The 24,080-nt window shown below is 49.9% G+C and overlaps 1 protein-coding gene across 7 annotated transcripts in view; it reads right to left on the bottom strand.

Moving 5' to 3' along the window:
- Positions 1-24,080, bottom strand: part of MTMR3 (myotubularin related protein 3) — a 220,682-nt gene that overhangs the window by 13,061 nt on the left and 183,541 nt on the right. For 5 of the 7 annotated variants that reach the window (XM_044989663.1, XM_044989665.1, XM_044989666.1 and 2 more), the window contains 8 exons: positions 23,568-23,679; positions 22,569-22,764; positions 15,852-16,037; positions 13,546-13,716; positions 12,091-12,236; positions 9,933-11,331; positions 4,529-4,639; positions 3,901-3,989 (listed from right to left, as the gene is read on the bottom strand). In XM_044989663.1, coding sequence (XP_044845598.1) covers positions 3,901-3,989; positions 4,529-4,639; positions 9,933-11,331; positions 12,091-12,236; positions 13,546-13,716; positions 15,852-16,037; positions 22,569-22,764; positions 23,568-23,679 — 2,410 coding nt within the window. The remainder of the gene's footprint in view (positions 1-3,900; positions 3,990-4,528; positions 4,640-9,932; positions 11,332-12,090; positions 12,237-13,545; positions 13,717-15,851; positions 16,038-22,568; positions 22,765-23,567; positions 23,680-24,080) is intronic. The other 2 variants (XM_044989668.1, XM_044989669.1) reach the window with 1 other exon arrangement.

The following is a 24,080-nucleotide window of genomic DNA, read 5'->3' as shown; positions in this document are numbered from 1 at the left end:
GCTTCTGGAGCTGGTTCTTCGAGGTGGTGTGACGCCGCCTCGGACCCTGGATGCTGTGCCGGACCAGGTGGCAACGGGGCCTCACCCGGTGGTGATGGGGGAGGCCTGCTCACCGTGGCTTCGGGCACCCTATGTTCGGCGCCCACGTGCCTCGGGGGAAAGGGGAGTCCTTGAGGCTCGTGGTAGGCCCAGGGGACCCAAAAACCCCACTGCTGCGGTCTGTGGTCCTGGTCTTGGGGGTCGGCCCGGAGATCTCTCCCGCTGCCCGCCTGAGAGGCGACTGAGGGCTGACGAGAAGGCCAAGGCGGGGCAGAGGCGCTGAAAGATTGCGCCGTGGATGCCGGCAGTAGGTCCCTGGACGGTGCCGAGGATTGGTGCCGGTCGTCACGGTGCCGGGATGGAGAGCAGGACCAGCGACTGTTGCGGTGCCGGGAGCTCGACCGTGACCTCGATCGACGGTGTCTGGAGCGGCTTTGGGAGTCCCGGTGCCGGGAACGGTACCGGGATCCGGACATCCCTCGGTACCGACGGTCGGGTGACCGGGAGCGTCTCCGGGAGTGCGACCGGTAGCGTGATGTTGAGCGGTACCGGGACTGCGACCGGTGCCGAGACGGGGAGCGGTACCGCGATGGTGAACGGTGCCGAGATCTGGATCGGCGTGGCAGTGACCGTCTGCGGGACAGGGAGTGGGACCGACGTCTATCTCGTCCGTCAGGGGGAGGCGGCCGCAACATCGCCGGCTTGCCCGCTGACTGAACGGCCTGCACCGGCGGTGCCGGGAGCCGGAGGCTCGGCCTCTGTGAGCTCGATGAGCTCTCTCGCCGTCGAGAATGTCTCGGGCATGGACGGGAGCTGCAGCTCAACCGCGGTTGGCACCGGGGAGCAGGGTGGTACCAGACTCAACGGCTATTGCGGCGCCGGAGTCGACGGTACCGTGCACAGTTTGTGCACCGCCGCAGCCGGTACCGGAGGCACCGGTGGTGGCTGGGCAAGCGGTCCCGGAGCATGCGGCTTAGAAGCCGACTGCGCCGTCTTCCGTTTCCTCGCTGGAGAGAGGGAACGGGGCCGGGACGCCGGTGCCAGCTGCGGAGCTCGAGCTGTCTCGGTACCGGAGCGGCTCAGGGCCGCCGGTGCGCTGCGCGCCGATGACGATTTCGGTGCCGCTGGGGTCGGCGCGGGAGGTTGAAGTGTCGCCTCCATAGGGAGCTGCTTTAGGCGAGTGTCCCGCTCCTTTCTAGTTCTCGGCTTAAACGCCGTGCAGATGGGACACTTATCTGGACTATGGGTCTCTCCGAGGCAGCGCAGGCAGGAGTTGTGCAGGTCCCCGACAGGCATGTGCCGCTGGCAAGCCGCACAGGGCTTAAACCCCGGTGCCTTGGGCATGAGCCTGCACCGGTTGTGGAAGAAGAGGGGTAACCCCCCCTAATTCCCTTACTATACTATATCTAACTAAACTTATTCAACTAATCTAACTACTAAACTAACTTAACCAACTATGTATACGTAGAAAATAGAGAAACACTAGGGCTGTGGAGGTAAAGGAGCACTCCACTGTTCCAACTGGCCGTCACGGGCGGTATGAAGGAACTGAGGAGCGGACGGGCCGGCTGGGGTATATATTCAGCTCCATGGCGGCGCCACTCCAGGGGGCGCCCAGCCAGCCCGCCGGAGTTGCTAGGGTAAAAATGTTCCGAAGAGCCATGCACGCGCGGTGCGCACACCTACATGGAATGCATAGGAGCAATCACTCGAAGAAGAATGACTGTTGCTCTCTCCCACCAGAGTTTGTGGAGGACATGCGGTAAGGCCTGGTCTACACTAAGGGCGGGGGTCGAACTAGGGTACACAAGTTCAGCTATGCGAATAGCGTAGCTGAACTCAAAGTACCCTAGTTCGAACTACTTACCCGTCCAGACGCGGCGGGGTCGAACTCCGCAGCTCCAAGGTTGACTCCGCCACCGCCGTTTGCAGTGGTGGAGTTCCGGAGTCGACCGGAGCACGCGGGGAGTTCGAACTATCGCGTCTAGATTAGATGCGATAGTTTGAACTCCGAGAAGTCGAACTCACCGCGTCAACCTGCGCGGCGAGTGTAGCCAAGGCCTTAGAGTGGTTGGGGGGGAAGGCATAGTTTGTCTAGTCTAACAATCAATCAATGACTGGAACATCGCCCTGTGAACAGGCACCAAGTCCCCATCTTAAGCAATAGTGAGTGCACTTGGTGTTGGTGTGGGATGCAAAGAGGTCCCTGATCAGAGTTCCCCAGCAACCAAAGATGTCTGCAACTACCATGTTGTGTAACTCCCATTCGTGGTTGGTAACAAAGCTCCTGCTGAGAGCATCGGCAATCACATTCTGGGTACCAGGCAGGTAGGCTGCCGACAAAAGGATATGATGTACAATGCACCATTTCCATAGGCATACCACTTCCGTACACAGCGCTGGAGATCTCATGCCCTCTTGTTTGTTTACGTAGTATATGTGGTGGTGTTGTCCAACATGATGAAGATGTGACAATACTGGAGAGCTGATAAGAACAAGCGTACCGCTTTGTGTATCGCCCAAAGTTCATGGCTCATGGCTAGGCTCTGGCGCAGGGGCCACAGCACTGGTACGGACGGCAGATTGTTCAGGCTAATGTATGGGGGGTGGTTCCCCAGCCAGGACCTGATTATGGCCCCATAGCGACCTCCATGAGGTGATTTTTGAGGTGGCGAGCTCGGCCTTCTTGTGTAGAGGCAGATACTGAACCTGGACCCAGTGTGGGCTTCCCCCCAAACAGCACCAACAGTGTTGGTGCTTGTCGCTGATGGAAAATGAGCGAGGGCAGGAAGCGCAGACTTAACATCTTCAGAATAATGTATTACCAGACCTGGGTGCTGAAAGGGAGGTGGGGTGGGGATTGTTTGGTGGGAAAACCACTGATGCGGCAAAAATTACTACCAAAAAACAGTACAATCTTAACTATGAACAAGAGTAAAAACAGTTTTTCTAAAAAGTTTGGAAAAATGCATCATCCAGGACAAGAGGACAGCAGAAGCTCTGACTTGGACCATGCAGCAGTGAGAAGGCACAGGAGATGCAGCCCCACCCTTTATCACCTTGTATGAAACCACAAGGTGGTGCAAGGGCACATATGTGGACCAACAAGCGATATTACTTTGAAAAGCTCCGGCTTCAGGTGCATGCACATAACCCTCAGTGGAATACAATAGGGGCCATCACTCAAAGAAGAACCTGGGATTCTCCGTCCCAAGCCAGGATGTTACTTAATCAATAGGCCAGTGCCACCTGGTGCTATCTAGCATGGCCCCCTATCAGCAATAGGTTTGGCTCAGGCTAATCCAATGAGCCAATGAGATTGTACTTCAGGCAGGCATCCATTTCAGAATCCTGTACACAAGCAATTGGGGGGGGGGGGAGGAAAGGGAAGAGTCAAGGCAGAGGAAAAAGAGACTGAAAATAGCAGATTCCCAGACAGTGACTGAAAAAGATGTGATTCCTATGTTGGTTGTACTGAATGGGAAAAGGTTTAGACAATATTTTATAACATTTACATTTACTTAAAAAATATGCCTGCAAAGAGCAGACTATCTCTGAATCGCCGTTTAAGGGAAAAGGAAGGCTGACTGGTTGAATGGGTATGGAGCTGATAGCCGGTTTGGCTTTTGAAATGGACATTGCAAATAAATTGGGACCCAAGAGCAAAACCAGCCTTGTTTTCCCAAAGGAGGCTGGATTCCTTGCTTCAGCAGCACACAGGGTCCTCCTACTCTAGAATCTCTCTTATCCAGACATCCTTCCTAGTCTTTCCTAATTTAAGAGAAACAGAATTGGCAGTTCAACTCAGGACAGCCTCGCTGTTCAGCTGCTTCCCCTTTCACCTCTCTATGAACAGGTTACCTGCAGTGGTGCTTCCTGCTGGCAAGCCAGAATGTACTGTCACAGCCATAGCAGTGTGCAGCTAGGTGGTCTGGAAGCCATCGTGTCACCTGTGAAACACAGAACACAAAGACAAATTTGTCAAGGAGGAGACAGCTCTTGAAAAATCAGTCTGGCCTGAGCGTATAAAGCCTTTGAAGAGCACAGACACGGATGTGCCCCCTGCTACTTAAATTAGACAGATTCAATCCTGCCAATACTGAAAGAAAGAGAAGACAGAAATCTTCTCGGAAAGTGATCCACCAAATTACCTCCAGCCACACAGAGAAGAAGTCCTAATATATAGCTCACTGATTTCTTTCTATACTTCAAAGGTACCCAAGCCAAACATGTTTACAGGGAACGTGTTAGTCCAGGGTTCCTTCAGCTATTGTCTTTCCATGGTTTCTCAAAAATTGTTCATAGACACCTGACAGCAAAGGGCTCCTCGGCACAGATATTTGAAGTGTTAGAGATAAGTGAGGGCAAGAGGGATTGTTAACAAGAACTGGTGTGTGACCATGAGGCTGTAGTATAACCATGTTATGGAGATCATGTCCTAACAGAAGAAAAGAGGGAGGAATATCACAGACAGGGATTTAGTCTGTACCTCTGTGTCCTGTTTATCCACCTGCTCCCAGCTGGCTTCAGAGAAAATCTCTGTGCTGCAGCGAGACAAGCAGTTCTGATCCAGATTGCTTTCCGAGTCGGGTATTGAAGTCTGTTGGCAAACAAACACAGCTGAACAGAACCTGCACATACTCCCACTTCCACACAAACCAGAAGTAAACAGTTCGGAAGGGGGAATCTGTGCACTTCCTGCTAGGAAAAGATATGCTTGGACTGGAGGGGCTCAGGTCAGATATACTTACATACCTGTAATTTAGGTTGTGTCAGTACAGACAAGAGTTCTATATGGGATGGGACTTACTGTGCAACAAGTGAGGCAGTTTGCTTGTGTAATGGTGTACTGCAACAGGACAGAATTAAACTGTTAACCCTTTAATGTCAGACATGGGGTTAAAATCTACCTGTTGCAGTGTATGTGTAAGATTCCGGACACATAGCAAATGATTAACAGTGGGCACCTCACAAATTTCACAGCTGTACCCTGTCAATCCAATTTTGCAGCCCTATCTCCTTTCCAAAGTTCTTTCATTTTAAAAAACAATATTTATAATATGTATGCCTTGCTGTTTCTGATAGTTCCCTTGGGAAGATGCAATTTAAAATCAAACATGGAGAGGTAAGGATTAGAGCCCACTTCCACAAGTCAGTCTTTGGACTGATGCGTCCTTGCCAGGTTGAACTTTATTTCAACTGACTTTGGTCAAAGGACATACACAACAGCTCTTCCAGACATGAGAGATTCAAGAACTTTTGTTCTCCACCTTTCAGTGCTGGAGAGCTGGTACCTCTGATGCTAGCTTAGAGAATATACCTATCAAGACCGGGCAGAAATAGAAGGTAGAAACTAGGACCCAGGTTTGTAAAGGTATGTAGGCGCCTAAAGATGTAGATAGGCACCTAAGTGATTTTGAAAATCCATTTCAATCTGCCCATACATTACACATTATGAAGGCCCTTATCTCAATAAGAATACTTTGAATTAAGCCAATGGGTCACATTTCTGTCAGGAACCCAAGCTCCAGCTAATGAGAGAAGACCATTTTGAATGATGCTCAGCAGACCTTGCAGTCACAAAACCAGCATTTATCAATTATTATATTAGCTGCAACCTCAGTGGCCCAAGAAGTTCATGCAAGTCTTTCCCAATGAATGTGCATGGGACTATCCAGCCCCTCTGTCAACTAGACCCTTTTGCCACTTCCACAGAATGCTTATAAACATTACTCCTGGGGGAATTCTGCGCCACTGTGCAATGCAGAATTTGTGCAGAAGTAATGTTCTGCACAGAATTTCCTTTTTCTCCCTCACAGAAATGGTTCTGCAGAGCTGCTGGCTGCCACTAGGGGCCACTAGACCCAGTAGAACCCAGCTCCCCAGCTCGCAAACAGAAGACGCTGCCAGGGGAAAGGTGAGCTGGAGGGTTCCTGGCAGCTGCAGTCCTTGACATGCCCTGAAAGAAGGACGTGGCGTGCACTACAGGGAACTCCATACAAGCCCAGGACCCAGCATCAGGGTGTTTCTTTCTCTGGATCCCTGGGCTCTGGGGGTGTGAGTGTATTGGATGTGGGGCACTCCTCAGCTGGGCTCTGAGGGTAGGGGGTGCATATGTCTGGGCTGGGGAATGCACTGCAGCTGGCTTTGGAGGGGTAGGGGGTGCAGGTGTCTGGGCTGGGGGTGCCCTGCAGCTGGGCTCTGCAGGGTAGGGGTGCAGGTGTCTGGGCTCGGAATAGAGGGTGTAAATGTCTGGGCTGGGGGATGACCCGTGCCTGGGCTCTGAGGGGCAGGAGATGTAGGTGTCTGGGCTTTGGGGAGGGAAGGGGCTGCAGGTGTCTGGGCCCCTGGCTGGAGGGGCCAGAAAAGCAGGAACTGGGTTGTCGTAGGGTTCTCTTTAACTCTCTAGTCCTGGGAGAATTTTTGTTGTCTGTATTGTTATAGAGATAGTTGCTGACAGATATTCATAGAATCTCAGGGTTGGAAGGGACCTCAGGAGGTCATCTAGTCCAACCCCCTGCTCAAAGCAGGACCAAACCCAACTAAATCATCCCAGCCAGGGCTTTGTCAAGCCTGACCTTAAAAACCTCTAAGGAAGGAGATTCCACCACCTCCCTAGGTAACCCATTCCAGTTCTTCACCACCCTACTAGTGAAAAAGTTTTTCCTAATGACCAACCTAAACCTCCCCCTCTGCAACTTGAGACCATTACTCCTTGTTCTGTCATCTTCTACCACTGAGAACAGTCTAGATCCATCCTCTTTGGAACCCCCTTTCAGGTAGTTGAAAGCAGCTATCAAATCCCCCCTCATTCTTCTCTTCTGCAGACTAAACAATCCCAGTTCCCTCAGCCTCTCCTCTTAAGTCATGTGCTCCAGCCCCCTAATAATAATTGAAACTGGTGTGATTATATAATGTTATTTTGACAAATAAATTATGCAGCATTTTAAAATATTGTGCACAGAATTTTTAATTTTTTGCACAGAATTCTCCCCAGGAGTAAAACCTGTAAGTATTGTAAATGTAAATCTTTTATAATTCTGTAGTTGTACAAAATATACATACTAGATGTAAAACAATGAGGAGTCTGGTGGCTCCTAGAAGTGGGGCTTTTTTACCCACGAAAACTTATGCCCACATAAATCTGTCTTTAAAGTGCCACCAGATGCCTCATTGTTTTTGTGGATACAGACTAACATGGCTACCCCTCTGATACTTGACACACTACATGTGTGCATAGAGAGTGAAGTTTTCATTATTATTGTAATTTGTACTGTGGTAGTGCTCAGAGACCTCATTCAGGATCAGTATCCCAATGTACTATGTGCTGTTCAGACACATAGAAAGACATGGTCCCTGCTCCAAGGAGTTTATAATCTGAGTATTCCCTTATGCCTCCCCTACCATCTTCATTCTTTCCATCCCCCCCACCCCCCATTCCTTCTCTGTTGGTTTCCACTTCCCTCTCTCTAGCTCTTCTCTAAACTAACTGACAGGCCTCTGAAAAAAGAAGCCACAAACAGCTGCTTTGTGGTAGTGGGGCTTCAAAGTTCCAGTGGCTCCTGCCGTTTGTTTTTTGAAGCTACGCTACCACCAAGAAGCAGAGTGAGGCAGGTGCATTGGCTTCTTTTTTGAAGTCTTGTTACTGCAGTTTAATTTAAACAGGAGGAGTAGGCAAAAATAGGTAAGGGGAGGAGGACTGAAGGGAATTTAATTAAAAATTCACCACACCCACAGGTGCCCAATGTATTTTGCTTTACCTACAGATTATATATTTACAATTACAAACTTGTGGATACTACACAATTTGTAATCTTTTTATAGTATCCATAATATTGCAACAACTACATACATGATGTAGTCTAGCTGTAGCAAACATACTACACTCAAACGATGCTCAAGATTCAGGTCCTGCTCTAGCTGCTTTGAGAAGCTTTAATGCTGGTAAAGCTGGCTTTACTGGCAGGGCCGGCTTTAGCAAGTGCAGGGCCCAATTCCTGGGGGGAAGGGGCTTGTACTCACCGGGCGGCGCTCCCAGTCTTCGGCAGCATTTTGGATTGCCAGCCAGGAGAGTGGGGCCGCAGGGCTTGCCGCGCTCTGGCCAGGGTTACGGGGCCGCCACGCTCCGGCCAGGAGAGCGGGGCCACGGGGCTTGCCGTGCTCCGGTCGGGGTCACGGGGCCGTGGGACTGCTGCACTCCAGCCGGAGCTCCAGCCGAGGGAGCAGGGCTGCGGGGCTTGCGGCACTCCGGCCAGGGGAGTGGGGCTGCAGGGCTTGCCGCGCTCCGGCCGGGGGAGTGGGCACGCTCCAGCCAGAGCTCCAGCCAGGGGAGCGAGGCCACGGGGCTTGCTGCGCTCCAGCCGGAGCTCCGGCCGGGAGAGCGGGGCTGCGGGGCTTGCCGCGGTCCGGCCGGGGGAGTGGGGCCACGGGGCTTGCCGCGGTCCAGCCAGAGCTCCGGCCAGAGGAGCGGAGCCACAGGGCTTGCTGCGCTCCAGCCGGAGCTCCGGCCGGGGGAGCAGGGCTGCCAAAGACCCCGGCGGAGCTGACCGCCCCTGGGGTGAGTAAAAAAAATTTAAAAGGCGCCTTAGGCGCGGGGTCCAATTCTGGGGAATCGGGTGAATCAGCCTAAAGCCAGATCTGTTTACCGGCACTTGAAGACTCCCCTTTTCTAAGGGAAATCCCTGGGTGGCAGAGGCAGCATAACAACTCTAAGTCACCACCTTTACTGAGCCTAGTGTAGGCCACATCTTTGAGGGAAGGGGACACGGCCCACATCCCTGTGCCTCAGTGGTTCCCAGCTCCCAGAACAACCACCTTTGCACCCACCTCCCTGTGAATTATGCCAAGGACCAAAGGGCCAGTAATAGAATCAGACAATTAGGGTTGGAAGGGACCTCCGGAGGTCATCTAGTCCATCCCCCCTGCTCGAAGCAGGACCAACCCCAACTAAATCATCCCAGCCAGTCCTATAGATCTGGCCCAATAAATTATATGTAAATGTTTAAAAAGCTCTCTCAACCATTTTATGAGCACAGCAAAAACTATGTAAAGACACCGTGATTAGCCCCATTCCACAGCACACCAAAGGTGTGTGTAAATTAGGACGGTCAAACAATTAAAAAAAATCACAAGATTAAAAAAAAATAGTAGCGATTAATCACAGTTTTAATCGCACTGTTAAACAATAGAATACCAATTTAAATTTATTATAAATATTTGTGGATGTTTTTCTACATTTTTAAATACATTATTTTCATTTATAACAGAATACAAAGCTCACTTTATATTATTTTTATTACAAATATTTGCACTGTAAAAAAGATAATCTACAAGTCAAAGCATGAAAGGGCATATGAATAGTTAGCATATCTGGCACATAAATATCTTGCAACACTGGCTACAATAATGCCATGTGAATGCCTGTTCTCACTTTCAGGTGACATTGTTAATAACAAGTGGCCAGCATTATCTCCTGTAAATGTAAACAAACTTGTCTGTCTTAGTGATTGGCTGAACAAGTAGGACTGAGTGGATTTGTAGGTTCTAAAGTTTTACATTGTTTTGTTTTTGAGTGCAGTTATGAGAAAAAAATATATCTACATTTGTAAGTTGCACTTTCATGATAAAGAGATTGCACCTGAAAGTGAGAACAGCATGCCCTTTTCAGCACAGACTCACAGGACTGGAAGGGACCTTGAGAGGTCATCTACTCCAGTCCCCTGCACTCATGACATGACTGAGACTTTTAAAAAAAATATTACCATAACCAAAATTCACTGTCTAACCAAACAACAATATTTCTTACCAAACAGATGACTTAGTACTGTGGGCTCCAGAATTGTGATTAACCAATCCACTATTGTCAGCAGTGGCTGAATTACCGTTACACTTACCACTTCGTCCCCATAATCGCCATTGAAACGTAGTGAGCTATTCAGGTATTGGCTCTCCAACCGGCTCCTCAACTCCTGCACTTGCTTCTTCAATATCTCCACTTCCTGCTGATGCCCAGTTTCAATCTGACGCAGGCGCTGCTGGATAACATCAGTGTAGACTGGCATCCCATCATCATCCAAGTGGCTCCTGGTGGGTTGGTCTGGGCTGCTAACTGTCTGTTGCCTCCCAGAATGGCCATGCACCCACTTATGGTGCAAGTTCCTCAAGTGAAACTGGGCAGAACTACAACTAGCTGTAGAGACCTGCTGGCTCAGAGAGGCTTTGATCCTATCATCCTCTCCATTCACACAGTGTCCATTTGCTGCGGGGTATTTCTGGGTAATACTAAACCCTGCAGGTTTCTCTGTCACCTTGTTCTCAGTCTCCAGCTCCCCATTACACACAATCTCATCTTTACATTCAGCTAAAGGCAAGGCACAAGGGGAAGGCATTGAGCTGTGTGTGTTGCTGCTGTTAGAAGTCCTGTTTACTTTTGTTCCCAGTCTGTGTAGCTTTATCATGTTTTCCCCCTCAGGTCTGTTTTCAGTTGTTTGAGAAAGTTCTTCAGCGCTGTTGTCCATCAGATGAGGTCCGTGGCAAGGGCCTTTCTGAATCAGCTCTTGCTTTGCTCCATTCTCTGTTAAGGTTTCGGTAGAACTTTCCATGTTGGATGTTTTTGCCTCATGTTGGATTGTGATGGGCAATGGAGGGCTCTCTGCCTCTATATGAAGTCTACTAACACCTTCCTCCACTTTCTTCTGAATGTCACTATTTACAGTACTCTCCAAGGGAATAGTTTGTAGTCCTTTCACCTGAAGTAACTTCTGGATACTGTTACTGAGATCCATAGGCTCCTCCTGTTGTCTTTTAAGCTCAGAAGAACCTTGTGAAACTGGATGTGGATTGGACACTGGATTGTTTATTAAAATATCTGTATCCATCTCAGTCTTTTCATAGAGGCCATCAACATACCCATCAAGATTTTCAGTTCTGTTCTCTTTACCCAGGATAACCTCCTCCTCATCCTCTTTGCCTGTTGTCTCCAGGGTACCCCTCAAGAGCTCCTCCAGACCAACATCCTCTTTGGTGGCCTCCTGCAAAATGTTCTCCATCTGTCCCTCTGCCACGCCAGCTGCAACTGAAAGCTCTGCTCCAACAAGAGCCCTGCCTTGTTTGCTCAGGCTGTCCCCATCAAATGGATCATCCCCTGGGTTGCCAAGGCTGCTCAGCTCCAGGGACCTACGGTGCTCTTGCCACTTTTCATTTAGGCTGGGATCACTACTACGTCGGTTAGTTGTAGGCACGTTGCTGTCGCAGGCCGTTGTCAGATTGTCAAACGATCTCGTCTTTGGTAGCCTACAGAGGTACAAAATCAGAATCAAAAGTTACTTTTAAAAATATTTAATTACACAGGTTATTATTAATGAGCTTCCTCATTTTGAAATCACAACCAGTCACTCACTACTGTGGAGTTCTGCAGTGCACTACAGTATTATCTAACAGTTCAGTCTGATCATTTATGGGTCAAAGCTGCTCCAGCACCGTCCCATCTGGCCTTCTCTCTCCATCAAGAAAATTTCTTCAACTAATCTTCAGCATTCCCAGAATCATCCCTCCACACCAAAGCTCCATTTCCTAACTAGCATGCACCCAGAATCATCTTACTGGAAAAGGCTTCTCTAAAGACAAGGGAAGCAGTAGTTACATGAATGTAATACAAGAAAAAAAGCAGTGTGTACAACGAATGCAAGGCAGCCCTGAAGGTGCTATATCCCATGTTTTCTGGCCTCCACAATACAGAGGCAATACACCAAAGCAGAACAAATTCTGCAATTGGGGACAGTACCTGGGATGTTATTTGGGCATACTCTGTATACTGAACTGTGTTTTATCTGTTAATTTATTTCAAACCTATTTTCTGCTCTAATGTGTTTGTTACACAACAATCCAGGAAGTTGAATACTTTCAAAATTGAAATGACCACACAGGGCTTTTTGTTAGTCATTTAAACAATCTCACACCTCCCTCCCACACCAAGTGCTCCTCTCCCTAAATCTCACAACATTCTCTGTTGATCTTACTTTACAGGATGGGATTTCTGGGCTCTAGGCTCACCTGCCCAGAGACTGATCTTCAGGGCTGGAGCCTGGAACTGGGTAAGGGGCACAGGTGTCATCAGCAGGGGTGGAGGGGGAAGAACATGGTAGGTAAACAGCACTCCAGAGCATTAAATTACGCACATGACACACTGGATACAGCACCTAGAAAGAGAAAATGTGGCATGTTCAGGTTTAGGAACATTGACCTGTCTCTCTCCAGGAATTTTGCTACTCTAATTTTACAGCTCAGGTTCACAGTCCAGAGGTTCTACTGGATTTGGGGTCTAAGCAGCAACAATGGCATTTTTAATAATGTACTCGTAGCTATCAAGTTGTTATCCTTTCCTTCGGATATGGGGATTTTGGAAGGGGAAGAGTTTAAATAACTTAGAAAAATCTTTATTTCCATAAACACGGTGACATTTTAACAGTTCTCTACAGGTTCTTATAGCATGCCCATCACTACAATATCTGAATGCCTAACATATTATTCTATCAAATATACATAAAGACGACTGTGCCTCTCTCCCCCAAGTCCCTCGTGAGAGTTTATTACTATGGGAGAACTAATTGAAAAAGGGAAAGTGATGAAATTAGATATGTGCAAAGTCTTCCATAACATTTTTTGTTATGCCAGTTTTTTGACAAAATTATCTGGGAGTTTAAGATATCTTATGACACAACTCTTATCCCCCCAGTGTAACTTGACAGAGATCTCTTGTCGGTAACCATATCTTGTCAAGCACACAAAATATTTTATTACAAGGAATACAGCATATATCTGACATAGAGATACTCTCTATGGCTGCATTTGGTTTGTCCCAGTGGTCTGCTGAAGACAATGTAATGTAAATGCTTCAGAAAGATGGCTTTGGTGGTGTGGGAGTGCATGGCATAGCAGAGGTTAAGCTAAGGCTATTCAAACATAAAACCTTGCTATGGCACTCAAATGGTAACTATCCACTGGGTACGTGGGGGGACTATCCATAAGAATATACATAAAAATGGCCATACTGGGTCAGACCAAAGGTCCATCCAGCCCAGTATCCTGTCTTCCGACAGCTGCCAATGCCAGGTGCCCCAGAGGGAATGAACAGAACAGGGAATCATCAAGTGATCCATCCCCTGTTGCCCATTCCCAGCTTCTAGCAAACAGAGGTTAGGGATACCATCCCTGCCCATCCTGGCTAATAGCCATTGATGGACCTATCCTCCGTGAACTTATCTAGTTCTTTTTTGAACACTGTTATAGTCTTGGCTTTCACAACATCCTCTGGCAAGGAGTTTCACAGTTATCTTTAGGCAATACATCATGGAAGAGGCAAAGTCAAATCATCACCCACAGGAATAACTGGGATGCTTCCTTGAGGTGGATATTTTTGGGACAGTCACTTTCCCTGACTCCCACAGTTGTAATGCAGAATCCCTAAAGGGACTCTCCCACAGGTGGTGGGGAATGAATGATACATACAGTTTCTGACTGGGAGGAGTAAAGCAGGTTTTTGAAGGCTTTGTTTGCTGCTCGCAGCAGAGACCAGACAGAACATGTCCTTTCCTGAGTATGTTTTTCTCCTCTCTCCTTCGCATTGTTGCACAGGAATGTACCAAAGAGGCAAGAGTAGGTGTGCTGCACCAATTTGACCTGTACAGACCAATACAGATAGAGTCATATGGCAGCACATATGGTGTATGTGAAAGATGTAACTTTCATGCTTAAGAGGCAATTCATCTACCATTCATGTGAGGCTGTCTATGTAAGGCTTTTGTGGAGGATACCATATAAATCTATTTAGCATTTTTTGCATGCCTTCTTAGAAAGCTAATGACAAGAACATAGCAGCACAATGGGCTCCTCTCCATTATGCACCATCATATTTGAACTATATAAAATGTTAGGAGGAAATAGAACATAAAGATTGCATGTTTATTTACATGCAGTGTCTAAAACTTACGTACTGAAACCAGGGCCCTGGAGAATATGGTAGAGAAGGGGATTTTTGACAGTTATCATATAGCATCAAATAAAGTAAAAAAGCACAGAGCTGGCAATAATAGGTAATCACAGAATATCAGGCTTGGAAGGGTCCTCTCAGGAGGTCATCTAGTCCAACTCCCTGCTCAAAGCAGGACCAATCCCCAACTAAATCATCCCAGCCAGGGCTTTGTCAAGCCTGACCTTAAAAACCTCTAAGGAAGGACATTCCACCACCTCCCTAGGTAACCCATTCCAGTGCTTCACCATCTTCCTAGTGAAAAAGTTTTTCCTAATATCCAACCTGAACCTCCCCCACTGCAACTTGAGACCATTACTCCTTGGTCTGTCACCTGCTACTACTGAGAAGAGTCTAGATCCATCCTCTTTGGAACCCCCTTTCAAGTAGTTGAAAGCAGCTATCAAATCCCCCCTCATTCTTCTCTTCTGCAGACTAAACAATCCCAGTTCCCTCAGCCTCTCCTCATAAGTCGTGTACTCCAGCCCCCTCTTTCCAATTTTTCCACATCCTTCTTGTAGTGTGGGGCCCAAAACTGGACACAGTACTCCAGATGAGGCCTCACCAATGCTGAATAGAGGGGAATGATCATGTCCCTCAATTTGCTGACAATGCTCCTACTTCTACAGCCCAAAATGCCGTTAGCCTTCTTGGCAACACGGGCACACTGCTGACTCATAGCCAGCTTCTCATCCACTGTAACCCCTAGGTCCTTTTCTGCAGAACTGCTGCCTAGCAGTCCCTCATCTGTATCAGTGCATGGGATTCGTCCGTCCTAAGTGCAGGACTCTGCACTTGTCCTTGCTGAACCTCATCAGATTTCTTTTGGCCGAATCCTCTAATTTGTCTAGGTCTCTCTGTATCCTATCCCTACCCTCCAGCGTATCTACCACTCCTCCCAGTTTAGTGTCAACCGCAAACTTGCTGAGAGTGCAGTCCATGCCATCTTCTGTCTTGTGGCACAAATGGAAACACAGGAAGCTCATCCAATCTAGATTGTAGCTCACTGCACACAATAGCCTCAATCCAGCAAAGCCCTTACAAATGTACTTATCTTTAAGCATGTCAATAGTCCAATTGACTTCAACAGAACTACTCGTGTTAAAAGTTAAACACATGCTTAACTGCTTTGCTGGATTAGGGCCTCCAGCTCTAAAAAGACCAAAAGATGGAATTACTCAGGGAATTGGTGAAGCATTATAGAAACTTTCTTCTCTAGGTTGTCAGTTCAAATCCATTCATGTAGTTAGTGACACAATAACGGTGTGACTGGCTTGGTCGCCCTGAGATGTGACTTGAATAGTCTTAGCCAAACTTCTCAGAGGACAGTTGTCAATAACAGAAAAGCCGCACTTTCTAAGCAGTTTTAGAAGAGAAAGAGAATGGAAACTCCTTCTTGCTCTTAGAGACATCCTCTCCAGGTCAGGATGAAATAGTGTAGCGGAGAAGTGCTGGGGAAGTTTGCATTGTCATTACCTGTGCTGTCCCTATTCTGTGGATATTTGAATCCAGGACATGATTTCTTTCTTTCTTTCTTTCAAGTTTAAAGGAAGTCCTAGAAGGCCCCATCCCTGCTTTCAGAGAGAACTGATCGCAGATTCCATGAAGACAAGTGGTTTTGTCTGCCAGACAAGGCTCAACAGTTGTCACATCTGTTTATCAGGCTGCACTGTGATATAAGGTAGATGGGAAAATCGGAAACCCCTCAGGGCTATTCAGTGTGTTAGTTCTGTCTACTGGTTTAGAAGTATTTAATAAAACAGTAATCTCTCAAGCCACAACTCACAAGGAATGCTTCGTTAAACTCGAAAGAGCAAGGGAACTGCCTCTGGAGCTGATGGACGCAGTCCAACCACTGTAAAAATACTGGGCAGCGCTCATTTAGGTCATCCGAATTCTCACCATGGCCACAGCGATCTGCAAACTTGTGGCCAAAATCCAGCCATTCCATCTCCACTAGCACCTGGAAACCCTGCGGGAAAGAAAATGTAGTTGAAGGTCTCCAGATGTTTTTGTCAGTCCAAATGTAACAATTTTCCAGGACACAGTCAGACTTCTCATAGGAAGTATTCATGCTTAATATACCTGGTTTCTTTTCAGAATTAATCATGTTTTCTTTCAACCTACTTTTCTTCTATTTAATTCCCTTCACAATTAACCCACCATATCATTCAATAGCATCCATCAGATTCAGCAAGACTGGTGATAACATTAGTACATTTTCAGATGAAGAAAAAAACGGTTCCTTACCTTTGTAACTGTTGTTCTTCGAGATGTGTTGCTAATATCCATTCCAGTTAGGTGTGCGCGCGCCGCGTGCACATTCGTCGGAAGATTTTTACCCTAGCAACACCAGTGGGTCGGCTGAGCGCCCCCTGGAGTGGCGCCATAACGGCACTGCATATATACCTCAGCCGACTCACCCGACCCTTAGTTCCTTCTTGCCGGCTACTCCGACAGTGGGGAAGGAGGGTGGGTGTGGAATGGATATGAGCAACACATCTCGAAGAACAACAGTTACAAAGGTAAGTAACCATTTTTTCTTCTTCGAGTGATTGCTCATATCCATTCCACTTAGGTGATTCCCAAGCCTTACCTAGGTGGTGGGGTCGGAGTGAGACGTGGCAGAATGCAGGACCGCAGAGCCAAAGGCTGCGTCATCTCTCGACTGTTGGACCAGGGCATAGTGCGAGGCGAAAGTATGAACGGACGACCAGGTCGCCGCTCGGCATATCTCTTGTATCGGTACTTGTGCCAGAAAGGCAGCGGAGGACGCCTGGGCCCTGGTAGAGTGGGCGGTGAGATGGCCCAAAGGGACATTAGCCAAGCTATAACAGGTGCGTATGCACTCTGTGAGCCAGGAGGAGATTCGCTGCGACGAGACAGGAAGACCTCGCATCCGGTCAGCAATTGCCACAAACAGTTGCGGGGATTTGCGGAACCGTCTTGTCCGAGCAACATAGAAAGCCAACGCCCTACGAACATCAAGGGAGTGAAATCGTTGCTCTCGCAAGGATGCGTGAGGCTTTGGAAAGAAAACTGGAAGGAAGATGTCCTGGTTATTGTGGAACGCGGACACTACCTTCGGGAGAAATGCCGGATGTGGACGTAGTTGCACCTTGTCCTTATGAAAAACGGTGTACGGTGGGTCCACCATGAGCGCTTTGAGCTCGGAGACCCGTCTGGCTGTTGTGATAGCCACTAGAAAAACCGTCTTCCATGACAGGTGCAGCAAGGAACAGGTGGCCAGCGGCTCAAAGGGTGGGGACATGAGCCTGCTGAGGACGAGATTGAGGTCCCAGGTGGGAATCGGGTGGCGCACCTGGGGGTAGAGACGATCAAGGCCTTTTCTGAAACGAGTAGTCAGAGGGTGAGAGTACAGCGTATACCCTCCCTCACCGGGGTGGAAAGCGGAGATAGCCGCTAAGTGCACCTTGATAGAGGACAGTGCAAGGCCTTGCTGTTTTAGCGACCAGAGATAGTCAAGGACCATTGGAAGCGGAAGCTCGGAAGGAATAGCGTCGCGCGCTTGAGCCCAGCAAGCGAAGCGCTTCCACTTGGCCAGATAGGTAGATCGAGTGGAAGGCTTTCTGCTGCTCAATAAAACGTGCTGCACGGGAGCAGAGCAGCGCAATTCCGACTGGTCTAGCCACTCAGGAGCCACGCCGTGAGGTGGAGGGCCTTCAGGTCTGGGTGACGGAGAGTGCCGTGATCTTGTGTTATAAGATCCGGGTGAAGCGGCAGAGGAATTGGGCCGGCTACCGAAAGACGGAGCAGCGTGGTGAACCAGTGTTGCCTGGGCCACGCTGGCGCAATTAAGATGAGACGTGCCTTGTCCCGTCGGAGCTTCAGCAGGACTCTGTGTATGAGGGGGAACGGAGGAAAGGCGTAGAACAGATGACGAGTCCATGGAAGGAGAAACGCGTCTGACAGAGAGCCCGGTGACAGGCCTTGAAAGGAGCAAAACTCCTGGCATTTGCGGTTCAATCGGGATGCAAACAGGTCTACATGGGGAAATCCGCACTGTTGGAAAATGGCATGAGCGATGTCTGCTCTCAGCGACCACTCGTGGCAGAGAAAGGACCTGCTCAGGCGATCTGCGATAGTGTTCTTGACGCCAGGAAGGAAAGACGCCACCAGATGTATCGAGTGGGCTATGCAGAATTCCCAGAGTAGTATCGCCTTGTGGCAGAGGGGGGGAAGAGCGGGTCCCGCCTTGCTTGTTGATATAGTACATGGCCGTTGTGTTGTCCGTAAAGACTGAGACACAACGGCCATGGAGGCGAGTTCGGAACACCTGGCATGCCAGGCGCACTGCCCGGAGCTCCCTGACGTTGATGTGCATATTCAATTCCTGCACCGACCAAAGGCCTTGAGTACGAAGATCGCCGAGATGGGCTCCCCATCCGAGGGACGAGGCGTCCGTTGTCAGGGAAAGGGAAGGTTGAGGAGCATGGAATGGGACCCCCGCGCATACGTGGGAAGGGGTCAGCCACCAATCCAGGGATTGAAGGACACCCGCTGGAATGGTGAGTAGGGTATCCAGAGGGTCCCTGTGTGGACGGTATCTGGAGTGGAGCCACAGCTGGAGTGGGCGGAGGCGGAGCCTGGCAAACGGAGTTACGTGTGTGCAAGCCGCCATATGACCGAGGAGGCGGAGACAAGCACGGGCCGAGGTCATACAAGAGGCCTGAAGGGCGCGGATTAGCTGTGTAAGGGCCTGGAACCGTAGCTGAGGAAGGTAGGCTCTGGCTAGAGATGAGTCCAGGGTCACGCCAATAAAGTCCAACCTCTGAGTTGATACTAAGGTGGACTTCTCTATGTTGAGAACTAGGCCCAGGCGCGTGAGTAAGTCTTTGATCACTGTGACTTGTTGCTGGACCGTGGCCTGCGATTCCCCCCTGATGAGCCAGTCATCCAGGTAGGGAAAAACGCAGATGCCGCGCCGACGGAGGTGGGCGGCGACAACGGCCATGCACTTCGTGAACACCCTTGGGGCCGTGGAGAGGCCGAAGGGGAGTACTGCAAACTGGAAGTGTAGGTGAGCGATTGTGAAACGGAGGAAGCGTCTGTGCGGTGGAAAGATGGCGATATGAAAATAAGCGTCCTTCATATCGAGGGCGGCATACCAGTCTCCCGGATCCAAAGTAGGGATAATCGTCCCGAGGGATACCATGTGGAACTTCAACTTCAGCATGTATGTGTTGAGGTCCCGCAGGTCGAGGATGGGTCGGAGGCCCCCTTTGGACTTGGGGATCAAAAAATAACGGGAGTAAAACCCCTTGCCCCTCTCCCTCTCCGGAACCTTCTCGACCGCTCCGATGGCTAGGAGCGAATGCACCTCTTGTAAGAGGAGTTGCTCGTGAGAGGGGTCCCTGAAGAGGGACCGGGAAGGAGGGTGGGAAGGTAGGGGTGAAACGAATTGTAGTTGGTAGCCATGTTCCACGGTGCGTAGGACCCAGGCACCAGTGGTCAGCCGGGCCCACGCCGGGAGGAAATAGGAAAGGCGGTTGGAAAAAGGCAGGGAGGGATCTGGAGAAAGATCTGGTATGCCGTCCCCGGGCGCATCTTCAAAAGGATGGTTTAGGCCCTGGTGGTTTAGAGGGGGTTCGCCCCTGGGACGGTTGGTTGCCAGGCTGTCGTCTACATCCCCCGCGACCCCGTCGCTGACCAGAGTCCTGCCTGTAGCGAGGCATATAGTAAGGTCGGTTAAACTGGGGGTGGAATGGACGCCTCTGGGTAGCAGGGGTATGCATCCCCAAAGTACGGATGATGACCCTGTTGTCTTTTAGGTTCTGGAGTCTGGAGTCCGTCTTTTCGGAGAAGAGAGCCTTGGAATCAAAAGGAAGTTCCTGAATGGTGTACTGAACTTCAGGTGGGAGCGTCGAACTCTGGAGCCAAGAGATCCGGCGCATGATAACGCCCGAGGCTATAGTACGTGCCCCCGAGTCAGCTGCGTCTAAGGAGGCTTGTAACGAGGTGCGCGCTACCTTTTTACCTTCCTCTACGAAGGCCGCGAACTCCTGTCGGGAATCCTGAGGTAGGAGCTCTTTGTACTTCTCTACCTCAGCCCAAGTGTCATGCCCGTAACGGCTTAGCAAGGCCTGCTGGTTAGCCACGCAGATCTGCAGGGCACCAGCAGAGTAGACCGTGCGACCAAGCAAGTCCAGTCGCCTGGCGTCCTTTGATTTAGGAGCCGGGCCTTGCTGGCCGTGACGCTCTTTATCGTTGACAGACTGCACCACCAACGACGAGGGGATAGGGTGTACATACAGATATTCATATCCCTTGGAAGGGACCATGTACTTGCGTTCCACCCCCCTTGCTGTGGGCGCAATAGAGGACGGAGTCTGCCATAGGTTATCAGCAGTCGCCTGGATAGTCTTAATGAAGGGCAGGGCTATGCGGGTAGGGGCGTCCGCTGACAAAATGGTCACTATCGGATCGTCCACTTCCGATACCTCCTCCGCCTGCAGGTCCATTCGCAGTGCCACCCTACGAAGGAGCTCTTGGTGTGCCCGTAAGTCAATTGGTGGGGGACCTGCAGACGACGACCCCGCCACCGCCTCATCCGGGGAAGAGGAAGAAGAAGAAATCCCGGGCACGATGGTGTCCCAGTCAGCATCTGGGACCTGGGAAAGTTCCTGCTCCAGAGGTTCCTGGGCAGGCTGATTACCTTCCTCCGCACATGATGGTACCTCAGTGTCAGCTGGGGGGCGGCTTATTGTAGCTTCCGGGATGCGAGACTCGTGTGGTACGGTGCGCGTGGTAGGCACAGGAGCGCCTTGGGCTTGGTGGTAGGCCCAAGGGGTCCAATAACCCCAGTGATGAGGGTCCTGGTCCGCATAATGGGACTGCTGAAAAACTCCCAAAGGGACCTGAGGGTCATGTTCGTTGACGTAGTAACTGTTGGCGTGTGAAGAGGCCAAGGCGTGCCGGGAGGGCCAGGGCGGAGCAGATAACCCTTGCGCCGAAGTGCCCACGGATCGCATTTCCCGCCTCTGCGGCGACCGGTGCCGGGAGGCATCCCGATAGCGAGAGCGGGAGCGAGAACGGGACCTGCGACCGGCGCGGTGCCGGGAGGTCGACCGGAATCTCCATGTTCGGTGCCGGGAGCGGCTTCGCGAGTAGCGGCAGCCGTAGCGGTACCGAGATCCTGAACGGTGCCGGGAATGATGAGTTGGAGAGCGGGAGAATGACCGGTGCCGCGAGTCTGACCGGTGCCGCGTAGTCGAGCGGTGCCGGGACTGCGAGCGGCGTTGCGATCGGCGCCTAGATAGAGATCAGCGTCGAGAGCGTGAGCGCTGGCGAGAACGGGAACGGGAGCGGTGCCGGTCGGACTCGGTGCCGGCAGGCGGCTTGAGCATTGACGGCTTGCCCATGGAACGGAGCGCCCGCACCGGCGGCGCCGGGGGCGGCGGCACAGCCGGGTCTGTCAATGCGATGAGGTCCCGCACCGCCTCGAAGGTTTCCGGAGTCGACGGCAGTGGCATCTCTACCGCGGCAGGAGCCGGGGAGGTCACAGGTGCCGGGCTCGACGGCCTCTGAGGGGCCGGAGTCGCCGGTGCCGGCAGAAGCGTCTGCGGCGGAGGAACTGGTGCCGCGGCAGGTTTCGGTGCCGGGCGGTCCGGACGGGGCGCACTCTGGTGCTTCGGAGCAGGCGGTGCCGAAGAGGCAGCGGCCTTCCCCTTCTTCGCCTTTGGCGAGAGAGAGCGTCTCTGGGCGGGTTTCGGTGCCGATGGCACTTTCGGTGGCACAGCAGAGTGGCCCGGCGCCGTGGCGGCGCTGCGAGAGTCCAGAGGGACAGTGGGCGGTGCTGTGGCCGGAGGGGTTAAGGCTGCCTCCATGAGGAGTTGTTTAAGCCTAATGTCTCTTTCCCTCTTTGTGCGAGGCTTGAAAGCCTTGCAAATTGGGCACTTAGAAGACAAGTGCGACTCTCCCAGGCACTTCAAACAGGAGCTATGAGGATCCCCTGTAGGCATAGGCCTGCGGCAGGCCGAACACGGCTTGAAACCCGGGGAGCCGGGCATACGCTCCGGTTCCGGGTGGGGGCTAATCCCCGAACCCGCTAACTATCTAACAGTAAACTGATTAAACTATCAAAAACAAGAAAACCTACAACGAAGATATCAACTATGTACAATTTTTTAGAGAAAAGAACTATGAGGAAGCTAGAGAAGCGGAGGACAGGCAAGCTGCACTCCACTGTTCCAACGACTGACACGGGCGGTAAGAAGGAACTGAGGGTCGGGTGGGTCGGCTGAGGTATATATGCGGTGCCGTTATGGCGCCACTCCAGGGGGTGCTCAGCCGACCCACTGGGGTTGCTAGGGTAAAAATCTTCCGACGAACGTGCACGCGGCACGCGCACACCTAACTGGAATGGATATGAGCAATCACTCGAAGAAGAACCTGAGTTCAATCATTCATGGCCTTCCCTATTAATCTGCAAAGAAACCCAAACTCAGCCATCCTCCCATGCATCAATGGATGGTTTACAAACCTCTATGGTCCTGTAATATGGATCTAGCAGCAGTTTGGACAGTGCCACTATCTGTGGGGTTCGGTCCCAGCCATCCGAGCAGTGCACCAAGACTGGTCGCTGGTCTCTGTCTACTGCATGCACTACCAATAGCGCAGATTTCAGAAGCACAGACAAGTGCTGCAGCCATTTGGTACTTTCCAGTGCTGATAACCAACTAAAGAAAAACCAAGGGAGGATAGGTTATGCTCTTTTTAATGTTTCCCAGCTGAGATCTTTGAATTAAAAAAAAATCAGTGTGATCATAATTAAACTCCCATTATAGTACTAAACAATGAGTGCTTTCCTTGAATCTATTTTTCACTTAAATTATCTTGTTAATGCTCTCACAAGTTTTCAGGAAATACAGACAGTCTACTTAGTGAATGTGAAAGGCTCATGGCAGCAAATGAAGAACGAGGAGAAACTGTTAGAGGAACGAGGGTTGAAATGCTGCAGTGTTCTGGGGAATGTTCACAGTCAGAAGACCCCCCTCAGTTATTGTCACTGGAGGTCAGTTATATCATGGAAATGATGGGCTGAGTCTCCAGGGTGAGGATATTAGGAATGTGGTAAGTTCATGGAGCAACACTAGTGCCTTTCAAAGGAAAGTCAGACTGCTACACACCTCTGGGGTTAGATAGCATGTTACAATAGCAGTTCTACAAAATCAGGGGAAAGCTGAAATATTGCAGGATGCACAGGTGAGATTAACCAAGCCCACCTGACAGTAATATACGCTAATATTAAAGCAAAGGATCCAATTTTGATCCCAGTCTCATTTGCTATCTCCATTTTAGAATTAATGAGTCAGTAACTTCCTTTAGCTCAAGCTATATTAAGCAGTAGCATGTTTACAATGAGAAGGCTGTGGAAGAACTAACACCTGCTTAATTCAGTCTAGAAAATATCAGGGGAAGAATGAGAGTTAGACACAAAAATATAATTTAAGAAAGAAAAAAACCTCAAATGCCCACTTACTTTCCTGGGTCTGGCATCTGTGTGCAGAGCAAGCGCAGTGACTGAAAGCTCTTCCGGATAGAATGGATGTTTGCCATCCCCATGAACACCACTTCACAATTTGGATAATACTCTGTAGAAAATTATAAAAACCAAGAGGAGGAATTAAAAACAACATGAATATTAAGTTAAAAAAGCAGCTTTTCTATAAAAACAAACTGCTGCAGTTGTGGACTGATGAAATAGTGCTGTTTAGCACAATCTTCTGTAGACAAAAAATTGTGCTTGGACTTCAGCTGGTATTCCAGACATTACAACAAATGGTGGAAAAACTGAAAGTACTGGTAACTATTGTGACAATATAAAGAAAATACATGTGCTTGTTTCTCTACTGAATTTATGATGGAGATCTAAGTCACTGTGAAGACTTCTGAATCTTCCTTGCTGTCTGCTGTTGGGTGAAACAACAGGTTAATGCATTATCTTTTCACCTCTGCAGAACTCGTTTCCAAACTAACTTACACCATAACAGAA

The sequence above is a fragment of the Mauremys mutica genome, chromosome 16 (genome assembly GCF_020497125.1).
Source record: "Mauremys mutica isolate MM-2020 ecotype Southern chromosome 16, ASM2049712v1, whole genome shotgun sequence".
In the NCBI taxonomy this organism is placed as follows: Eukaryota; Metazoa; Chordata; order Testudines; family Geoemydidae; genus Mauremys; species Mauremys mutica.
Note: the sequence above shows the minus strand (reverse complement) of the source record. Positions and strands in the feature narration are given on the sequence as shown.